This window comes from Tasmannia lanceolata, unplaced genomic scaffold (genome assembly GCF_043159265.1).
Source record: "Tasmannia lanceolata isolate RefF3 unplaced genomic scaffold, GAP_Taslan_0.1 ptg000019l, whole genome shotgun sequence".
Taxonomy (NCBI): domain Eukaryota; kingdom Viridiplantae; phylum Streptophyta; class Magnoliopsida; order Canellales; family Winteraceae; genus Tasmannia; species Tasmannia lanceolata.
Window position 1 is genome coordinate 9,352,416 of NW_027518696.1, and position 20,901 is coordinate 9,373,316.

General features: G+C 37.1%; 3 protein-coding genes across 5 annotated transcripts in view; 1 reads left to right on the plus strand and 2 right to left on the minus strand.

Moving 5' to 3' along the window:
• Nucleotides 1-20,901, plus strand: part of TPR5 (Tetratricopeptide repeat (TPR)-like superfamily protein) — a 52,885-nt gene that overhangs the window by 19,948 nt on the left and 12,036 nt on the right. For 2 of the 3 annotated variants that reach the window (XM_077361947.1, XM_077361949.1), the window contains exons 1-5: nucleotides 16,970-17,090; nucleotides 18,101-18,196; nucleotides 19,779-20,009; nucleotides 20,111-20,235; nucleotides 20,743-20,864. In XM_077361947.1, coding sequence (XP_077218062.1) covers nucleotides 17,064-17,090; nucleotides 18,101-18,196; nucleotides 19,779-20,009; nucleotides 20,111-20,235; nucleotides 20,743-20,864 — 601 coding nt within the window. In that variant the 5' untranslated portion in view covers nucleotides 16,970-17,063. Of the gene's footprint in view, nucleotides 1-16,969; nucleotides 17,091-18,100; nucleotides 18,197-19,778; nucleotides 20,010-20,110; nucleotides 20,236-20,742; nucleotides 20,865-20,901 lie in introns of those variants that run through there. The other variant, XM_077361948.1, reaches the window with a different exon arrangement.
• LOC143852280 (polygalacturonase At1g48100-like) lies at nucleotides 413-2,963 on the minus strand. Its single transcript, XM_077361683.1, has 7 exons — nucleotides 2,682-2,963; nucleotides 2,422-2,550; nucleotides 1,897-2,064; nucleotides 1,451-1,658; nucleotides 1,268-1,349; nucleotides 1,089-1,197; nucleotides 413-855 (listed from the first exon to the last, which is right to left on the minus strand). Exons 1-7 carry the CDS (start codon nucleotides 2,961-2,963, stop codon nucleotides 454-456), a joined length of 1,380 nt encoding a protein of 459 aa, XP_077217798.1. The 3' UTR covers nucleotides 413-453.
• Nucleotides 6,947-10,643, minus strand: LOC143853372 (cysteine-rich receptor-like protein kinase 2). Its single transcript, XM_077363121.1, has 7 exons — nucleotides 9,807-10,643; nucleotides 8,851-8,961; nucleotides 8,620-8,759; nucleotides 8,198-8,408; nucleotides 7,867-8,101; nucleotides 7,400-7,547; nucleotides 6,947-7,303 (listed from the first exon to the last, which is right to left on the minus strand). Exons 1-7 carry the CDS (start codon nucleotides 10,576-10,578, stop codon nucleotides 6,971-6,973), a joined length of 1,950 nt encoding a protein of 649 aa, XP_077219236.1. The 5' UTR covers nucleotides 10,579-10,643; the 3' UTR covers nucleotides 6,947-6,970.

Sequence of the window (20,901 nt, forward strand, 5' to 3'; positions counted from 1 at the left end):
CTACAAAAAATTTTCAACCTGTGGGTCATGAAAAAAGACATTGGTAGATCCATACAAAGTAGATCCATTGACAACCCTTTTAAAAATTCTGCTTTTTGGTCTTAATTTTCCGAATAGTACTATGGTTTGTATGGCCTCCTCAATTCAACATTGAAAAACCTAATCAATTTCCTAACGGAGGCCCTGGAAAGAGAGGATTTTATTGTTAGAAATTTCAGGAGCTCAAAGAGAACAGATGGACAATGTACAGTGAACTCTCGCAAAACCATGGGATTTTTCTTCATTGCCATAGATCCTTGGGAAAGTTACATCTATGAGTTACATTGAGTTAATCCTTCTTATTTATGTTGACAACTATAAATTAAACTGCTTACATAGTTTCAGGTTGGCATTGACTTCATACTTACAGAACCATGATGTGGGTGTCACACTGGAAATTGTAGAATTCAGAACTTAACAAGTGAAGCTGGTTTTGTTTAACCTGTAAGTGTTCTTGTATGGATTGCTTGTTTCCAGGCAATCTATGCTTGTGGGAAGCAGAGGAGCCTGAGACTTCCCATAAGTGTTCCAACACAAGGCCTGTTTAAGTTCTCCAGCTTCGGCCGAAGGAACTAGTGAAATGTTGGCAATTCCGATATTAATACAAGGGATGCTGCTACTGCAGGCTAGATAGATTACCTGTGTTGAATAAGTCCCGTTGATTCGATCATAGTTGATATCAGATATGGCCACCGCGTTTGTCTTGTTGGTGCAAGCTTTTTTGTCACAGTAGAACTGATCAATGGCAATCGGAATTTTCACGTTGGATACTTGAATGTTGGAAAATGAAACTGACTTCACAGATCCTAGCCCGCCCTGGTGACAACTGGAGCGTAAGTTATGGTAAATCAATGAACGATCGATTGTATTACTTGAATTAATCGTTTTGATTAGTAACACTAACTTCGCATGTTCAACTTAAAACAATTAAATCAACCAATTTTTTTTAACCCAGTCAGAATATAAATTTAGTTTGTAATCTCATGTGGGTAAAATGTTCTTGACACCTTATATATTTCAGTCAGTTTCAGAATTGTTTAAGAACAAACCTGCCAGGTCTTGATTCTGACTCCATAGAGAGTATCTTGCATTGTAGTATTTTGAACTGTGATGTTTGAAACACATGCCAAGCTACCATCGTTACCCAGGCCTCCTATACTGCAATTCAAATCGTTAAAAAAAGTATGGGGAAAATTTGAAGATCAAGCAACCAAACTGCAATAAGTACCTGATACCATGACCAGGACCACATTGGATATGGTGAATATATATGTTTGAAGAGCCCGTTTGAATCGATATGCAGTCATCGCCTACTCAAATCCTCAAATTATAAGGTCAATTGAGCCATACTGAGGGAGCCTTCAAACAAATCCCAAACTAAGAACTGCTAAACTTAATTGTATTTCAGTACCGCATGAAATCGAAGAATACTGCACTTCCACTTCCTGTGAATTTTGAATGTGAATTCCATCTGTGTTGGGGCTGTCCCCTGGTGATGAAATAGTGAGATTGGATACTTTAACCCCAGCACAGTTGTCAAATTTCAGGTGGCAAAGCGGACTGTTCTGAATTCGAATGTCACGTATGGTTATACTGTAACTCGAGTAGAATCTCACAGCCTGAAACCATTATTACTGGTCTCAAAACTTCATGGTCAATCGAAAGCAAACTATACTAATGGTAAATTGGTAGTAATTAGTGATAAGATTACTCACTGTTGGCCTAACTTTCGGATAATATGTAGAGTGTTTGCTAGATGGCTGTAAATTCAGTGAAATAATCAGTTTTTTTACTGTTCAAAAACAAGCAAAAACAAGAAAAAACCATGTGGTGCTTGCTGAAATTTCAATGACAAACCTTGTTTAGCTGAAATCTAGGTATGGCCCACCAGGCCGAACCTTGCCCATCTATGGTACCAGTTCCCTGAATAGTGAAGCTTTGAAGATTCTTGAAATTGAGCCACTGCAATAATCCTGATTTCGGCCATATACCCAAATCCCCCGGCGCAAGGATTATTCCATCTATCTGATAATATAATTTACTGTCACATTTGTTGAAGTATAAATAATTAAATAACACCAACTCTAACAACTTAAGCTTTTGGCGTACTTGGTTGTTTCACATGGTTTCAGAGCTATTGCTTCATATCAGATCGCTGGTTCAAAACCCAACAACTCTTTGATATTAAAAATTCACATGTACGGCCAACCCGAAAGAGGGGCCACATGTGCCACATGTATGGCCAACCCCAAGAAAAGAGGGGCCACATGTGAGGGGGAGTGCTGAAGTATAAACGAATAAATAACACCAATTTTAACTCTAACAGCTTAAGCACACTGTTCTTTTAAGGTGGTAAATATAGTAGCCAGAATTGGAACAAACCTGAAGAGCTAGGCCTGGCTTACATGGACCTTGGAGTGTTATTGGTCCAACGAGAAAGCGAAATTCTGATGGGATTTCAACTGTTGCAGATCCAACACTGCAAGCTTCCGCCCACGCTGCCAGAAATGCCTGCTAATTGTAGGCACCATCTATGAGGACTGAGTAAATGCTACTAGGAAAACCAGTTTATTAAAGCACAAAGAAGACCGTAGTAGTTTTCTTATAAGAAACAAGGTATTGCCAATGCCAGTTTTAACTACCTTGGAGTCATCTGCTATTCCATCTCCCTTTGCTCCAAAAGACAACACATCGAAGATACGGTTATAAGGTTCGTAGGCATTATATCCATGAAAACTGGACGAACCATGAACTGGTTTTGGGTTGTAAATCTTATACCCTTTATTTCTAATGTAGTTTTGGTGATTAATCCTCCTACTATGTCCAGTTCTTGCATCTACAGGGCCTGAAAGGAAGAGAATGAGGGCAAATGAAAAGAAGAGAAACAGATCATATGGGTACTTGGGCAGCCCAGTTACAGACATTGCTGAAATATTGTGTAGCTTGTTTTGCAAGGACTGTTTACTAGTAGGGGGGATATACGAGTACTGAAAAGGCCTTATATAAACTTTGGTGAGATGAAATGGTGTCGAGGGAAAAGAGAATGTCCCCCCAACTTTATAAATAGCAAAGTCACGTTTTTCTTTCTTTGGATTACAGTTCAGTTTTGTATGCTTCTCAAATCTGACAAGCATGCAATCTCCATTCTTTTACAGTTGAAGCCAATTAGTGGAAAGGCCACTGGGGGACTTTGGTGGTCCTCCGTAGATTTGTAAAGAAGAAGTAACCTTGATGGTAAGGCATCTATCCTACTTTCCAAGATAGGAGGGGCTAAGGCCGGCCCATGTGCTGAGCCTCTAAATTTGACTGTTCTGAAAAGAGATTCTCCTCGTCAATGAATATTCAAGTTATGCTCATGATACTTCTAATGCTTCTTAGCTTGGAACTACAACAAATTGAGTGTTCATATTCCTAATGCTCTTACCCTTTTATACATATGCTCTCTTGGGACATTTTTTTTTTTACAAATTGAGATTTTATTTTTAAAAACTCAATAAATCAGACATCTTAGTACTACTCTCGCCCAGGCAGACTCAAATTTGGAGTTTTGATGGGATCCAATGCATTTGTGCTGGTATGATAGCACCCAAATGCTCTCTTGGAACTTGAATTTAACCATTTGGCAAAGATGAGCACATGTGGAGTGTTTTCGACCCACATGGCACACGCGTAGGCAAATCATTACCATCTAAATTGTGGGTCCACCATGGATCGGCCACGTCCCAATCTAATCATCCTAATTGTTTAATGCAAATATGCGTGTGTGTGTGTGTGTGTGTGTGTGTATTTATGTGGGACCAAGTTACTCGGAGGCACCAAAAGTGTGGTGCTTTGAAGCAGCTTATGTTCACATGTGCAAGCAACCCAATCCAATCAATTGAAGGCCTCCACGGTGGATGATCATATAGTCCGAAACTCTTGACTAATCGAATGATGCTAACCATGCAATCAGCATGCATTTTCTCCTCTAGCCAATTTGGTTGGTAGTGGATGTCAGATACATCATCGAATCAAATATGCTGGGACCCTGCTACTTGCGAGGTGAGAGCCAATATTATTTGATAATACTAAAATCCCTTACATTGTGAAGCAAAATCTCTGAAAAAGGGACTGAAAAAATGGGCTCAATGGCCATTTCCAGAGAGAAAGAGTCGTATAGAATGAATATTCTTCGTAAGTTCTTTAAAAATGGCAGTAGCCGGTATTAACTCTCTCTTACATAGTAACTCCGATGAAAGTTATAGCACTTTTGACAACCACTTCCCTTCCATCTTGGACAACCATGCCCAACTTGTAATCCACATATACTTTTTAGACTAGAAAGTGGGCACCCTCAAGTTCAATTCCTTTTTGTCTCCAAGCTCCTTGTCTCTTAGCACTCATGCTTGTGGGCCAAAGAATGGGAATCATGGATCATGTTGATTGTCTGGTTCGGATATGGAAGTTGGTTTCAGTTGGCCTATGTTGTTCTAGAACTGAATGACACAACCATACTGACACTGGAGCCTCACATTGTCACCATCACAATCGTCATCTCATAGATCAGCAACACCCCCAGTTCGAGTTGCTTTGCTTTGGATAATCTGACATGTCGATTCTATGGGAATTTGGAGCACATATTCTCTTTCAGACAGTGACTTACAGAACCCAACCCACTTTCTGCACTATTCATACTCCAGTATTTGCTTGATTGCACTGAAACTCTGTATGCATGCTTGAATGTATGGATATACTATAATTGTATGTTATATAATATCTAACAAATGCAGGTAAAGGATACAATTGAAGTCCCCCAGAAAAACTGACACATATGAATATACGTGGATGCATGCATATGTGTGTATGTAGGCATGAATGTACTCGTATTTATTTATATACGTTGTCTTGGGTAGATGAATAAAATGGGTTGTATGTACTAAGTTGGTTTCGATTATTAATTGGTAAATATAGATTAGAAAACCGTAAAATGTTCAAATCATGATAGGGGTGTGACTAAATCATGGTTTAGTTTTACATTGATTTCATTTTTCCATTTCTAGAAGCTCATTGAACACTTCTTTTCTCTGGCTTGTCAAATACTTCATTGCGTAATTGAATGTAAAATATGTTCAGAGAATGGAACAAAATGCTCAAGAGTCAATATAAGTTGCTGGAAAAGACCAAATTACAGAACTCTCTTTTGTGTGCTTCCTCTCTTTTTCTGTAAGAATATTTGTTAACATGGAAAAAAGAGATGGAATTACATTGATTAAGGATTCTTTCCATACAAATTTTTTTGACATGAGAACCTGTAACCATTAAAATCAATTGCATACCAAAATATTCTCTAGGCTGTTGTCACATTTTGTATCACTAGTTACAGAGTTCAATATCCCTGAGAACAGAAAGGTGATTAGACAATGATTTAATTAAGACTCTGGAATTGTTACAATACTATAGCAAGCGACCCAACTGTTCCATCCATATTATTTAATGTGAAAGAGAGAGAAAAAAATCCCTCCATGTGAAAATTCCAAGAGATATTTACATTTTATCTTTGTGCATATTATATAAAGCTTTTCTCTAGGTATCATTCTCCTTTGCATACCTAAATAGATACCCTTAATTTCTCCAGGCATATCAAAATTTCAACACCTATATAGGGCTCAAAATCCCATGTTCTTTTTTTGGTAGGTAAATTCCATGTTCTTGTTAGGTAAGGATTTGCTGGTCTTCAAGAAAGATGATGAATTAATTGAAAATTTAGCATGTGGCCAGGTGGGTCTAAGAAAAGTCAACAATCTGAATTTGGTATTATTTTCTAGTGTAATGGTGTGCATAACCACTGTGGGGGAATTCGCTATCTGTCGAGTCTCTTTCATATTATCTCCCTTTAGGCCCTGTTCTGATTGCCGGAATTTCCTGGTAAAATTTGGAAAAGAAAAACTTTTCTAGAATTTCCCGTTTCTTCTATTGTTTAATTACACATGAAAAAAAGTTAACTTGAACTGCCATGCCACAGTTCAAGTTTATTTACAAAGACCTTCAATTTATAATGATATCCCTCTAAAGAAGCCATAACCATATTTCCCATCTAAATCATGGAAACAAAAAAATTTCCTAAGATTCAAGAAATATTTTTCTTTCCATCCAAACAGACCCTTAGTATAGATTCTCGTAAAGGAATATATGCTTTGTTATTATGAATCCCTAGCATGCCTTGATGTGGATACCATCCCTCTGTTAATGGCTAAAAAACATTAATCTAGATGTTGGGATCTAGGACAAGCCCTTAAAAGCTAGCCATTAAGGGAAAGGTGCACAAGTCCTTATAAGCCCTTTAAATCAATTACACTCTTCCCATAAGGGATCTTTGCTTTTGCGTGGAACTCCAACACTAGAAATACTCCATTAATCTATAATCCCATAAATGCGAAAGAACATGTCGATTTTTCATTTCCTATGTCGTTATCACTTGCATCTGCTTTACAATATCAGCTTCGGACACCTTTAGTGCGAATAAATAAGTAAATCATCATGAACACATTATTTATCAAATCCAAATATTAATATCAATTAACAACAAAGATGTGAGCATCCACTATACAAAACTAAGGGCTGTTCAAGGTTTTTTACAGAAAGAAAAAGAAATTTTGTATATACTTTTCCTCTATAAGGCAGACAATTTACAAATACAACCAAATGGGAATCAGATAATCTACAACTGTTTACATTGAAACTACTCCAAAACCTGTAAACAAATGAAAAAACTCTCTAAGTCAACCACCTCAGCGCTATACCACCTCACTCAATTTTTTCAGCCAAAGATTTTCATTTTTTTTCCCGCACAAAAATAATGACATATACTGTTGCTTTTCCTGTTACAGGCCAAAATCCTCTTTAAAAAAAAAAAAAAAAAAAAAAAAAAAAAAAAAAAAAAAAAACTGACTTATCATCTTCCTCGTATAATGCTCAAGGACAACTGATTCACGGATACCGTAGATTTAGAAGAAGATGAGAACTGATGGCATGCTTCAGAGCCATCATTCCTGAATTCTGCACCTTTGATGTTGATAAAAGGTGGCTGAGTGGGAAGAGGAATGTTCCTTGCTTTACTGATCAGCATCTCCACAACCCTCCACATTGGCGGCCGAAGATTAGGAGATGCTTGGGTGCAAAGAAGGCCCACATGAAATACATTCAGAACTAATTCTTCAGAGCATTGGTCGTGAAGACAAGGATCGAGCATTTCAGTCAGTGTTTTCGAAGTATAGTGCCCCCATATCTAATAGTATAAGCAACCAATTTATAGTTAAAATGACGAGAGCTATAAACTGGATAAAATGTCTGAGCTAATTATACTTCAAGTTGGAATTTTTACCTGTGACATAAGAGAATGGCCTTCTGATGTTGTTTGGGAACCATTCTTTCGGCCCGTGACCACTTCAAGAACAAGTATCCCATAGCTGTAAATGTCAGCCTTCTCTGTTAACTGCCCATGAACGACATATTCCGGAGCCATATAGCCCCTGAAAAAGACGATCAATTATATAAAGGGTCGCTGAATTTTTTCTGAGATTATGAAAAAAAATTGCATGCATCGATTCCAAATTACAAGAGCTAATACTATTTTTTTTTATAATTAAAGAATGTGGTAGATTGAAACAAAAGGGGTAATCGACTAAACCATTATCTCAGTTCATATCACCAACCGAATATTCGAATGGAACAAATTAACAGTATGGATGCAAAACAACTCATTAGACACTTGAATCAGAGAAGAATAATGTCCATATAAGTCTGGCGATGTTGAGAAGCACATAACTGACAAAGTTTGATGGCACTTACAGAGTTCCTGCCAGACCAGTGCTGAGATGGCTCTGATCATTTGCAAAGTACCGCGCCAATCCAAAATCTGCTATTTTGGGCTTGAATCCCTCATCCAACAGTATATTGCTTGATTTTATGTCCCTATGAATGATCCTAATCTCAGAAGCTTCATGGAGGTAAGCTAGCCCCTCTGCTGTACCAACGATGATATTGAATCTCCTCCCCCAGTCCAATTCCTTCTTCTTAAATGGATCTGTTTGCACCATACATGAGAGAAGATCATTTAGAAATTCACATTGTTACAGTTCTAGCAGTCACAGAAAATCAAATCATTTAAATTAAGATATACCAAATAAGAACCGGTCGAGGCTAGTGTTACGGAGGTACTCATAGACCAGGAGACTCTCAGGTCCTTCGACGCTGCAGCCAAGAAGCTTAACAAGGTTTTTGTGTTGAACTTGACTGATGAGATTGATTTCATTGAAGAACTGATCCACCCATTGCCTTGTATTGAAGAACAGTCTCTTCACTGCAATTTCCCTACCATCTGGTAGAATCCCCTAGAAAAAAAATCATATTAGTCAAAACTTATCCTCCACATGTCTACTATATAGATTGTAATTGATGAAATTATAAACAATAAAGGAACAAATCCACACAGATTGGTTACTGAAGAATAACTTTGTTTTTTTATGAAGAGGTTACAGAAGAATATCAGGCAGCAGATATCTAATCTGACTTTAATTAGGGAAAGATATGAGAGTAGATTGCCTTATAGACGGAACCATAACCGCCTTGGCCGAGCTTGTTTCCCTGATCGAAGTTGTTTGTAGCTTTTCTCAGATCTTCATATTTGAAACTAAGGCGGGATTCTGATATTGATCTAATAATATCTGAAGAATCATCCATGTCTGAAATAGCATATTGAGAGAAAGCAATTAGATTTCCAGTTCCATCCACATATGTCATTAGATAGACACACGTATTCATTTTTTTTATTACCATCAGGGGAAGTAGTAGAAGCCCTTCTTTTTGCCCAGAGTATGGCTCCTCCTATAACCACCAGTGAGGCCAAAACAGATGCTAGTGCAACCTTCAGTCGACGGCGAAGTACTAGACCAACAAAACCCAAATAGAAAGGAGTCAAAAAAACCCCTTGGGATGTAAAGCACATTTCATCTCCACGCAGAAACCCATATCCAACAAAACTTAATGAAAAAAGTATTACAGCCCGTTCTATGATTCAAATATGAGTCATACGTACTTCACCCAAACACCAAAAATCATCCTAATCCAGTTACCAAATCCTTATCTATTCAATCACTCCAAATTGAAGAAGAGAAGCATAAAACCCATAATCTTAAATCACATTTAAGTTGAATCAGAAACAACAAAATTATCATAAACTAAAACTAACCAATTATAAGAATCAAATCACCCAAAAAGAATTAGTCAACATTTGCAATCACAAGTTCACAATTATATTCTATTTTCCGCAATTGTTCATATCAATTGCCCAAAGAATCATTATTAATTGATGCCACACACTAAAGCCAAAATCAAACAAAAATCCAGTTTCACCTCAAAACTTCGAAATTATAGCAATAGGATCACCAACTCAAAGACCATTAGAAATTATCACAAAACCCATTACCTCATTCCAAGAAGAAAGAAAAGAAAGATAAAAATGAACTTAAACCAAAATTAATCAAAAACAATTAAGTTCCATTCTGACAGTCACTGCAAATTACAATCCAAGTGCACGCAAAAGCCGAAAATTATTCTAACTTTCATAACTGATTATAACCTAGCCAAAAAAAATCAGTTATTCAAAAAGCACTAAAATGGGGGAAAAAAAAAACCCCATTACTTTATGCCAGTTAAACCAGCTGAAAGTAAATCAATCTCCAACCAATCAACACAGAATAAGAAGATTATATTAAGATCAGATCAATTACCAGAAGAACCACCACTGGCCTGTGACGACCCCTCGTAAAACGGTTCAGTTGAATACCTAACATAACAACCAGTGTTCAAAGCCTTTCCATCAGTAGCTGGAAAACACCCAACAACACTCTTCCTTGCACTCTCCAAACACTCCTCACACCCTGTCATATTAAGAGATCTCCAACACTCTGCAATTCCATAAACTTCCATTCCCTTCGACACTGAAACACGCCCTGCCTTGTAATAATTTCTCTCTAAGTATGCTTCTGAACTCAAATTCTGAACCAACCCACTTGTTATCTCTCTGAATTCGATCAAATTTGATTCTATTTTATTCGACCCACATACCGAAGTATCCGAATTATCAGCTATGTAGTCTGAGAAATTATAATCAGCATAGGCTAAAAAGCAACCATCTACAAAGATCCGTGCAGAAGTAGCAGGTAAACACAGAGGCAGTTTTACTCTGCTCTGTACATAACAGAGCCTACAATCTATAGAAGAGAGATATCCGAAGCACTGACCGAGTCCATACACTGGGTCAGAACTGCTATTGCCTGAGACAGCAGTACCAAAGCCGTTATCAGCGATTTTACTTGATATAATTTCCATTGTATTGACGAAATTCACATCAAATGATTCTGGGTTTTGGCTCCTGTTATTACCACAGAAGGTGCGAATTACAGTTGGTGAGGTGGTGTTGTTTTCGTCTGAAAGGATGGAGAGGATGGTTGAGAAGAAGGTGGTGATGAGGAGGGGGATGGATATGGAGTTTGAAACCATTTTTGGAGGATTTTATGTCTCTGTAATACTATGGGACTGCTACTAGGAGGTTGGATTTGAAGATAGATGGGTAGTTGTGAAATGGCCTTATAATGTTTTACAATAGGGGGATAATATCCACCCGTCCACCCCCCTTGACGTTATCCGTCAACTTTCAAAGGTAGAGAAAACCGTTAAAGGGGGTGAATTTATCCTCAAGCAGTGAACCATTTTCACAGAAAACGTTAAAGGGGGTGATTGTATCCGTCAGGGGGGGATATCTTTTAATGCCATTAGTTTGCAGTGACAAGGAGAGACATTCACACAAATAAATGTTATTTGGTTTTTAAGTTAATTTATAAGCTATCTATAATAATAATAATTATAATAATATATGTTAGAAAAATACAATAAAATAATATAATAATTATTTTTAATAAAAATTAATGATAAGGCTTAAACACCATAATATATAGGCTATGCTTTTCTTTTCTTTTCTTTTTTCTTTTTTTTCTTTTTTTTTTTCCTGGTAACGAAGCCCTTCGGGGGTAGGACTATTTCCCTACGGATGCGCGCAATTACCTGAAAACCGCGCATCGGGTAAGCAAGGGGGGATTCGAACACTTTACGCCAAAGAGCCACGCCCTTCCAGGTTAATCGGCTATGCTCTTAGCTATGAGAAGAAGGTCAAAATACAGCAAACATGATTGGGAAATGATATCAGCACTCCTTTGATTTATAATGACACCCTTCTCTTCGTTTTACACTGCTCTAATGATAATTAGCATCTAGATAATTCTCGATAAGCTATCAACAGCCAATCAAAAAGGTTTTTAATAAAGTAAATAGTGTCATTATCAAAACGAAAGAGTTTAGATATAAACTAGAGAGGGAAATATTTGATAAATTTAAGTTTTTTTTATGTTTGACTAGTGGGAAAATTGACTGGATTTATTGGTACCTACAGGCTACAATTCTAGGTTAATTTTTGTTTAATAATATGGTTTATAGGGTTTGATTGGTTGCACATAGTTGCCTTGTAGAGTATGGTAAAAAAATAAATAAAAAATCCAATGTTTTATGGGTAAGTTTTTAACGCTCAGTTCCTTTTGAATTTTGAGAGTTGATTTTGAGTCCAAAATTGATTATTTGATTCAAAATTAGAGACACCGACTTAGTCTTTCTAGTCAATTGATTTCGATCAATTTAGGTGGGAAGTGAACAACCTTTTGCTGACAGGATTCTTGTACTTGTATTGGTCGGCCGGAATGGCTGACATTGGTCTCATCCAATGGCTGTCAATGGCCCTACCGATGATGGCATTTTATTTGAAAATGAAGTCATTTTTCATTGAGGAAGGACTCCCTTACAAAAATTAGCGGCAAGGCACCCCGTAGGATCCAAGTCACCAGAGTGCATGTTAAAATATAAAAGATAAATAATGCCTTTCTCCAACAGTTTAAGCTATTGGAGAAGTTGGTAAGTTAATTAACATGGTATCAAAGCCAAAGGTCTCGAGTTCAAACCTCCCGGATAGCAAAAATCCACATGCGATGGTCGGCCCAAAGTGGGACCACATGTGCCACGTGTTTGCCAAGTGGGCCACACGACTTGGCAAACAAGTGCAGGGGAGTGTTAAAATATAAAAGATAAATAATGCCTTTCTCCAACAGCTTAAGCTATTGGAGAAGTTGGTAAGTTATCCTCCAATTTTATTATTAAAACATGAACAATGATAGAATGAAAGGCGACCTTGCAAAAACCAGCTTCAAGGGCGCCCCCAAGGGATCAATGGGGGGAGCCCCTTGAAGCTGGTTTTTGCAAAGGCGCCCTTGATTCTATCAGTGCTCGTAAAACATAATCGTTTTTTAAAAGCTTTTAAAAAAAATAAAAATCCTTTTTCTTTTATATATTCTATATAAATTAAAATATACCGAGGCATGATGGGAATATACGAAAGTGTGAGAATTACAATACTACTACTTGCATTACGTGTCAGTCTCCACTGCCTCTTGCGGCCACCGCGCCACTTTTTGCGCACTCTTTTTTTATTCTCTCATTCAGACCTATTGGGACCACATCGTGTTACTCCTTTCTCATATCTCTCTTTCTTATTAAACAATATTCTCTCTCTCTCTCTCTCTCTCTCTCTAGTCAACCGTGATGATAATCTTCTGTGGCAATCTATCTCTACCCCCATAGCCCATAGGTTATGAGGTGATCTATTCTTCTTCTAATAACTTGGCCTTTGCGTTGTAACCACAAGATTGTGGTTCAAATCCCCTTACCTACCGCAAGAAAACAATAGTCTCTCTCTCTCTCTCTCTGCACAGCCTCACACAGGGAAATGATATATCCGCCCCTTTTTCTACTTTGGACAGTCCCATCTATCTCTAGTGTAAAAGACTTGTCATCAATACACGAAGGGGCTGTCCCAAGGGGCGAATATATCACTTCCCACGCTTTGTTATCGACCAACTTTGGCAAAAACTACCAAATTGTCAAGCTTTTAAAGAAACTATCAAACCAACCTTTAAATAGAAGTATCAGTAATCAGTTTCAGACTTTCAGACTCAAAATAAGTTCTCAAAATCCAAAACGAACAGGTCAACTTATGTATACAGCCAACTAATTTCAAGGTATCCTATGCAAGGTTTTAAATTTCAGTTTCAGAATGCGTTTCGGTCCTCACGGCCGAAACTGAAATTTCAGCCTAAATAATACGAAACCAATAAAGTAGAATCTTATCTTGTCCTAAAATTTCGGTCAATATTAAATAACGTCAAATTTTCAGATTTTTTGGGATTTTCCTTAATTTCCTGACTGAAATTTCAGAAAAAACAAAATTTTGAAATTTCGGTCGAAATTTTGTAAGGATTTCAGTTTCGTTCTACACTGAAACCCATCCAAAATTTCAGATGATGGTCGAAATTTAAAACCTTGATCCTATGTAGCTGTTCTCAAAATCCAAAACAAACAGGCCAACTTACGTCTATAAGATGGACGTATGACAGCCAATTACGAACTAATTTCAAGGAATCCTATGTAGCTATCGTCATAATGACCTTTCAGTGTATTACATGAATTGTTTAAGGTTTTATGTTTCCACCGACTGGACGAAAAATATTTACTGTTCACTTTTCAAAGCACTGTCATTCAAGATGTTGTTTGTGTGTTGTTCAAGAGTAGAGTTTGTATCACTAAAGGATAGTAACCTACTTTAAACATGGCCTTTCAATCAAATTTTACTTGAATACATTGAACGCAACCTACTTTAAGCATACTTATAATTGCGATTATGTTTGCTTAATCTTTGGCAGCTTATTATTGCTTATCATTGCATTTATTGTGGAAATGCATGTTAATAAACTAGGAAAATTGGTTAATATGTAATTAACTAATGGTCATCAACAGGTACGGTCTGCTACCCACGTGACAGAGATCGGCCCTGACATCAGGGATGTGCGGGATGAGGCAAATCACGAGGAGGTGATTGGCTGCCCTGATTCCAAAGGAGATTAGGATGATTGGCATGTTTTAGAGCAAGGATGAGGTATTCGGGAGATGAGTCGAATAGGCCTTACAATCACTAATGGCTGATCCTGTATGGTGTGACCGGATGACGATATATCTAGTTCCAAATAGCTATGAGCTTTCAAAATTTACACCATGAGATGTGCACTAGGTGCGACATGTACTAGAGACCACACCATCTACAGGTGTAGGATCAATCCCTTTTATCTGGAACTGTGTGTGAGGAGCCTGTTCCATAGGTAACCCTTGTGCCCTTAGGTATCCTTTGCTTTGATAGAAAATTGAAATATGATGGGCGCTACTTTAGCATGCTTACCACGATTTTATGCTTGACAAAATGGCACTTTCTAATTGCCATTTTGTTATTAGGATTTTTATTTGGCTCTATGCCAGTTTATCTAACAGAAAAAGAAAAAGAAAAAAAAAATGAAAAATAGGGAAAATGAAATCCACACTCCCTCACTTTGTTAATGGCTCTTCACAACGCCCACTTCTCTAATTAGGTGTTGAGAGCATCTAGTTTGTGTTCTTTAACTATTCTATTTCTCCGATTCTTGAAATTTACGTGCAAATTGGATAGAAAAAATTTGCATGAGTAACTCCGCTTCGATGTGCAAAATCCTCATTTTTTTTGTTGTTCTAGAGTTAGAAATTTGAGAATGGTGATCAAGCAGGTTGGGTTGCCAAACGCAATTTCGCTATGGAACAAAAAAAAAATTAATGAATCCAATTTCCGGAACCTTAAAGAACACAGCTATAGCATCCTTTAAAAGCTAATTATGAAAGTGTAGAGCGCCATAAGTAACATTCAATGAACAAGAATAAAAAAAGGGAAATGATTTCAGCGCTCAAGTGTTTTGATAAACATGCACTCCGCTTGTTTGTCATGTAGTATTTAAAGGGTTTTAAGAGCTTTTTGAGAACCTTAATATCCTCTGACATCCCTTTAAATACTACACGACAAACAAGTGGAGCGCATGTTTATCAAAACACTTGAGCACAAAAATCATTTCCCTAAAAAAATGCAAAAAATGCGTGCTTTTGTGACTAAAATTTCTTAAGATAAAATAGAGTTAGAGCTTAAAATTTGTTTCGATATGCGGCCTTTTACTTAATAGCTATATAGAAATTTACACGCATAAGGTACTTAATAGTTTGTAGGAAATTTACATTTAGATGCATTCAGTAGGATTTTTTTTTTTTAACTTGACAAAATGGCACTTTCTTTATTTTGAATCCAAAACCGATTATTCACAAATTGTGTTTAATTTTGACTCCAAAAATCAATTTTAGACTCAAAATAAATTCTCAAAATCCAAAACGAACATGGCCTTAGGCTGTGTTTGGATTGTTGGGCAGAATTGGAATTGACATCCCATTTTGGTTCCCTTGTAAACTGAATGAAAATAATTAAAATAAACATTTTAATTCAAAATATTCATAAAGAGATCTGGGTGGAATTAGAATAAATTTCAGTATTTTTTACCTTTAATTTTGCCTTGATGTCAATTCTACTCCTGAATCTGTTCATCTTTTTGAACCAAATGTCGGAATTGGACAGAATAAGATGATAATTCCAAAGCCTAATTCCGACAATCCAAATGCACCCGTTAGCCATTTTGAGAATTGATTTTGAATCCATAACTGATTATTGGACTCAAAATTAAACACAATTTGGATCCAAAAATCAAATTTGGACTCAAAATCAATTCTCAAAATCCAAAACGAGTAGGTCCTTAGTGTCTTCTTAGCCAGAATATCAGTGTCACATTTGCCTCCCATTATGTATGGGTAGCCTACCCTGGGGCAATTGGAAAATTACCTAAATACACCCCAGTTAGAGTATTTGCATCCCCAAGAAAGTAGTGTCATGTTGTTGATTGGATAGATGACATTCTCAGAGTCCCTTGTATTTATAATTTGGGCATAGCTAAGATAAGGCCAAGTCGAAGGGCTATCAATTTGTTTGATCCATGAGATTTCGGTTTGGATCACTAACTTCTAGGAAAACACATGCCGAGGATTGATTGCACAAAAGCCGGGCTGGCTTAGGAGTTTGGCGTGGTTTTTGGGTGCCTAGCCATAAAAAATCCTTTGTTTGGTTGCCAATATAGAATTGAAATCTCTAAAGACTACCAAGGATGTCTATTGGTTGTCTATGCTTGTCTGATGACATGACATGCTAGTAAACTTCCAACAAAATTCAAGCAAAAAACTTGAAATTTTCTAGGGAATGATCTCTCTCTATATCTCTCTGTGTGTCTATTGGTAGTGACAGCCCCTAGTCCCCTACCACGAGGTTGACAACCAAACAGTACTTACCACTTTCCTACATGGTAACTAGCTTGTCTCCTTCCCGTTGACTACATAACGGATCCCACTTTTGATTGATCTCAACCTTTCATTTGATAACCCCTTGCTTTGGATCGTCTGCGACCCAAAAATCAAATCTATCCGTCAATCTTCCAATGAAAACTATATGTAGTTTTTTGACCGTCCATTGTAAACAACAAGAACAACATGTTATCTGATGTTACAACTGGATCATTACTCTATTTTTTAAGCTGTAAGATATCCAAAGCCAGACCCATAAACTGGACGGTTTAGATTAATTAAAGGTGGGACCTACCATGAAATGACAATTTGAATTTTCCCATGGGAAATGATATATTCACCCCATTTTCTTCCTTGGCCCACCCGCTTCTAGTGTAAAAGGATAATCATAATTCATAAACACACTAGAAGGGCTGACCCAGGTAAGATAAGGGGGCGAATATATCACTTTCCCTTTCTCACTGTACATCTCAAATGGGACCCACATAAAAATAAGGTCCCATATAAGGGGCCTTCCTTTCTCTCTCACCCCCTGTATATCTAAACCCTCTCTGCTTCTTCGCCAGAAGCTTCGAGAGATAAATCGTTTATCTATTGATTTTTCTGATTTTTTTTGTTCCGCTGTTCTTCCAGAAAACATGTCGCACAAGCGAGATCAAGCCCTGGTATGTTTTTTTTTTTTTTTTTTCTATTTTTTATAGCTTTTTTTTAAATTTCAGAGATGAATGAATTGGTGAGTTTAGACCAAATTACTCAAAACAGGGATAAGTATAAGTCACAAATTGTAGTACCCTCTTCGTTCTGAGTACGTATTCTGAATTCATAATGCTGCAACTAAAATATTAGTTGAAGACATAAACTATGTGAAAGAATATTGTGATTGAAGGATTTGGATTGTTCGTGTAGTGGGTACAAAATCACATTGATCATACAATCCTAATTTTCTAATCAATGGATTTTTGCACCTTGAACATGGAATGATGACTACTTTTGATTGTTACTATCTATTTGAAGACCATGGATTGGATGTTTAGGATATTCTGATCAGTGGTTTTTGTTATTATGGTGCACCCACTATAGGCCTCACACTAGTTGGAGGGTCTAGATCATTCGATCGCACAACTATTTATATGGAAGTGATGTGTAAAGAACTGAAATCGGATTGGTGCAGCGGATGTGAAATGGCCTCATAAATTAATTAAACTCGAAAGCAATCGGAAATAGGAATCAACTTTACCAGCTTGCGTTTCATGTTTTATGCTGTCATTGTTTCTGCATTTTCATTGAACTCACACCCTTTTGCCTACAATATGAAACCCCACTCTGCCTGGCCAAATGTGCAGCCTCCTATCTTTCAAACTTGCATCATTCCAATTCATGCTTGTTCAGTATACATGTTCTTAACTGATTCTTCTAAATTCAGGAAAAGCAAAAAACAGTCTCCATGTAACTGACTATTCTTATCATTGAGGCTCGGAGGACTTACTATAGAAATTGTAGATATGTCTCCTTGTAGGATACAGTAAATTTCCGGCATATTATTAATGAAATCTTGCTGCATGCATTTGCATCAGCATCAAAAAATCATCAAGCTTTAATGCTGTTAGTGTTTTTATGAATTTTTTAGCAGTTTAGCACTCTCACTGCTTTTCAATTGGCATGCCACGATCTTTAGGAATTCCAGGATTTGTTGAATGACTTGCAAGACTGGGAGCATTCACTCAAGGAGGACAAAAAGTTGAAAAGTCAAGCTCCCGAGGAGAGAAAAGTGGTAATTTAATGCCACTTAATTTTGCTTACTATTCATAGATGGCAAATATGTCCCCTTATTTTAAAGATTCTCACTTGTGACTTACTACTTACTAGTAACTAAAATGCACATTATTGCTGAAAGTGGAAATGGAATTTCAATCTTGCACATGATGGGATCATGAAATAGTGAGCTGAGACATGAATAGTTCACATTTCACTTTTTAGTAACGGAGGACAAATGCAGTTATAACAATGAGTCAAACATCAGGCACGCCAAAGTTGATGATGCAATGAATCAAACTTCAGGCGCGCCATATGATCACCCAAAAGTTGATGATGGTGGATTAAGTAAGAGAGAACTTGGAACCTAAAGGAGAGAAGAGTGCATGGTGTTGCATAACTGACTTTGTGCCTGGCCTAACAGATTATATTAATCTCTAATTCTAGAGAGCCGATGAGGGGTTCAATTCATGATGTGCTCCTCCTTGGGCTCTGTAAGCAAAATATGTCGTCACGTGATGAAGTAGGAGAGAAGAGAAAAAGCTAAAGATGCATGATGTCTCCACCACACCTGCCTTTGAGTCCGTGGTTGTTGACCTGGTACCTATTAAAATACATTATCATGGTTTCAATCCCCATAAAGAGAATTTCTATAACATCTATTGTCGGGTTCAGTTGGCACAATTTCTATTTGATTACTGGACCTTAACATTTTCAGACCTACAAGAAAGCTTTGATTGAGGTAGTCAAGCCTCGCTGAACTGGAATTGACAGCAATGTGCCTATCTGCATGGAAATTTCTGATTAAAAAGCAGTTCACAGCCATTTAGTGGCCAAGGTTGAGAACCCAGTGCATACAGCGGGATTCACGTTTGAACTTCCTATTTGATATTTCGTCGTTGATGAAGATTATACTGGGTGAAACAACCAGTTACTCCAAAAGCTTAAACTGTTGGAGAAGGCGTTATTTAATCTTTTATACTTTAGAGTTTAGACTCCCCCTCATGTGTGGCCCCTCTTTCTTTGGGTTGGCCTACACGTGGCACATGTGGCCCCACTTTTGGGTTTACCATTGCATGTGGATTTTTTACATCAAGGAGGTTTGAACTCAACACCTTTGCTCTGATACCATGTGAAACAACTAGTTACTCCAAAAGCTGAAGCTGTTGGAGAAGGAGTGACTTAATCTTTTATACTTTAACACTGTCAAAGATCTCGTGCAACAAATTGGAGTCTCTTTAATGGGGAGCTGACACTGCATGATCATATTATAATGTCTCACTTAATAAGCTGGCCATTAGACAGTTATTTCATCTATTACATTTGTTTTCCTGTTCTTTATGTACTGGATGCCTGAGACACTTATGAACATGTTAGATTCACTGAAACCGGTTGTTTCATCTACAGTATTTGTAACAATGCTTTCAGTATAAATAATTAATATAGGTCCTATTACGTTCATACCTTCCATTCTCGTTTCTATAAAGTAACTTTTATTTTGCCATTAAAAAAAGATACTTTTGTTTTTATTATCCTACCATTTCAAGATATAGATGCAGTTCATTATTGTGACAAAATATTTGCATGGACATTTCGTGAAGGTGACTTCCTCACAGAAGATTGGAATAGTGGGTGGAGATAAAGGATTAGCAAAAAAATCTCCCATAGTTGAAGTCCATAAGCCATCTAATGCGGTTCATTCGGAAGTTCCCTTCAAAAGCAACAAGGGGCAACCATATAACTACTCGAGAAATTCAGATGCAATCAGCCGTATATCAAGTAGCTTATTAACTGAGGAAAGTTCCCCTGATGCGGCTTCAGAAAAAGATCAGGTAGGAATTATTATCCCCCAAGTATCATTTTGATGATATTCAATTCTATATTCAGCTAAGCCTCTCTACCTGAACATGCCATTTTTTATTTCCATTTACAGGGAAATGAGTATTTTAAGCAAAAAAAGTTTACGAAAGCAATTGAGTGCTATTCAAGAAGCATTGCATTATCACCCTCATCAGTAGCTTATGCAAATAGAGCCATGGCATATCTCAAAATTAAAAGGCAAGTTTTACTTTTTGGGATTAGAGGTGTCTTTTGCTCATACTATATGGGAAGAAACCGAGACTGCAGATGCATTATATATAGTGAAAAAAATTTCTTCATGTGGCTATATGTAAACACCCCACCACCACCACCACCATCACCACACACACACACACACTGAAGAAAAAAAAAAAAAAAAGGAAAAAAACTGAGCCTGTGGCAGAAGCTTTTATTTTCTTCCATCCTCTACATTCCTAGCAGGCACCATGGCTGTGAGAAATTTTTTATAATCAGTCAAAAAAAAGAATTTGACTGAACCGAACTCACAATACTTCAGTGTAGGGAAGATTATCTTCCAAATTCTGATTTTTTTTCACATAAAAAAAGATTTCCATATTTTTTCTCTAGATCCAAACGGTTCGTAAGAAATTGTGGCTTAAAACTTCAATTGCTCTCATCTTTTCTGCCTCATGGTTCCTGCTGATTATCCGATGCTTAAAATCAATCTCATTTGTTTTTTATTAGATTTGAAGATGCAGAGAATGGCTGTACAGAAGCCTTAAATTTAGATGATCGATACATAAAAGCATACTCACGTCGGGCAACAGCCAGGAAGGAGCTTGGAAAACTTAAAGCATCCATTGAAGGTATATCAAATCACAGAGTATGATTCTATGATCAACT

What these genes read in the sequence shown, in the direction of transcription:
- LOC143852280 (XM_077361683.1), bottom strand. Translation starts at nt 2,963, where the DNA reads ATGTCTGTAACTGGGCTGCCCAAGTACCCATATGATCTGTTTCTCTTC. An exon ending in GAATAGCAGATGACTCCAAG is followed by an intron (nt 2,551 to 2,681) that starts GTAGTTAAAACT and finishes TACAATTAGCAG; the next exon opens with GCATTTCTGGCAGCGTGGGC. An exon ending in AGCCAGGCCTAGCTCTTCAG is followed by an intron (nt 2,065 to 2,421) that starts GTTTGTTCCAAT and finishes TTATATTATCAG; the next exon opens with ATAGATGGAATAATCCTTGC.
- LOC143853372 (XM_077363121.1), bottom strand. Translation starts at nt 10,578, where the DNA reads ATGGTTTCAAACTCCATATCCATCCCCCTCCTCATCACCACCTTCTTC. An exon ending in TTCTACTACTTCCCCTGATG is followed by an intron (nt 8,760 to 8,850) that starts GTAATAAAAAAA and finishes ATGCTATTTCAG; the next exon opens with ACATGGATGATTCTTCAGAT. An exon ending in CCTCGACCGGTTCTTATTTG is followed by an intron (nt 8,102 to 8,197) that starts GTATATCTTAAT and finishes TGGTGCAAACAG; the next exon opens with ATCCATTTAAGAAGAAGGAA.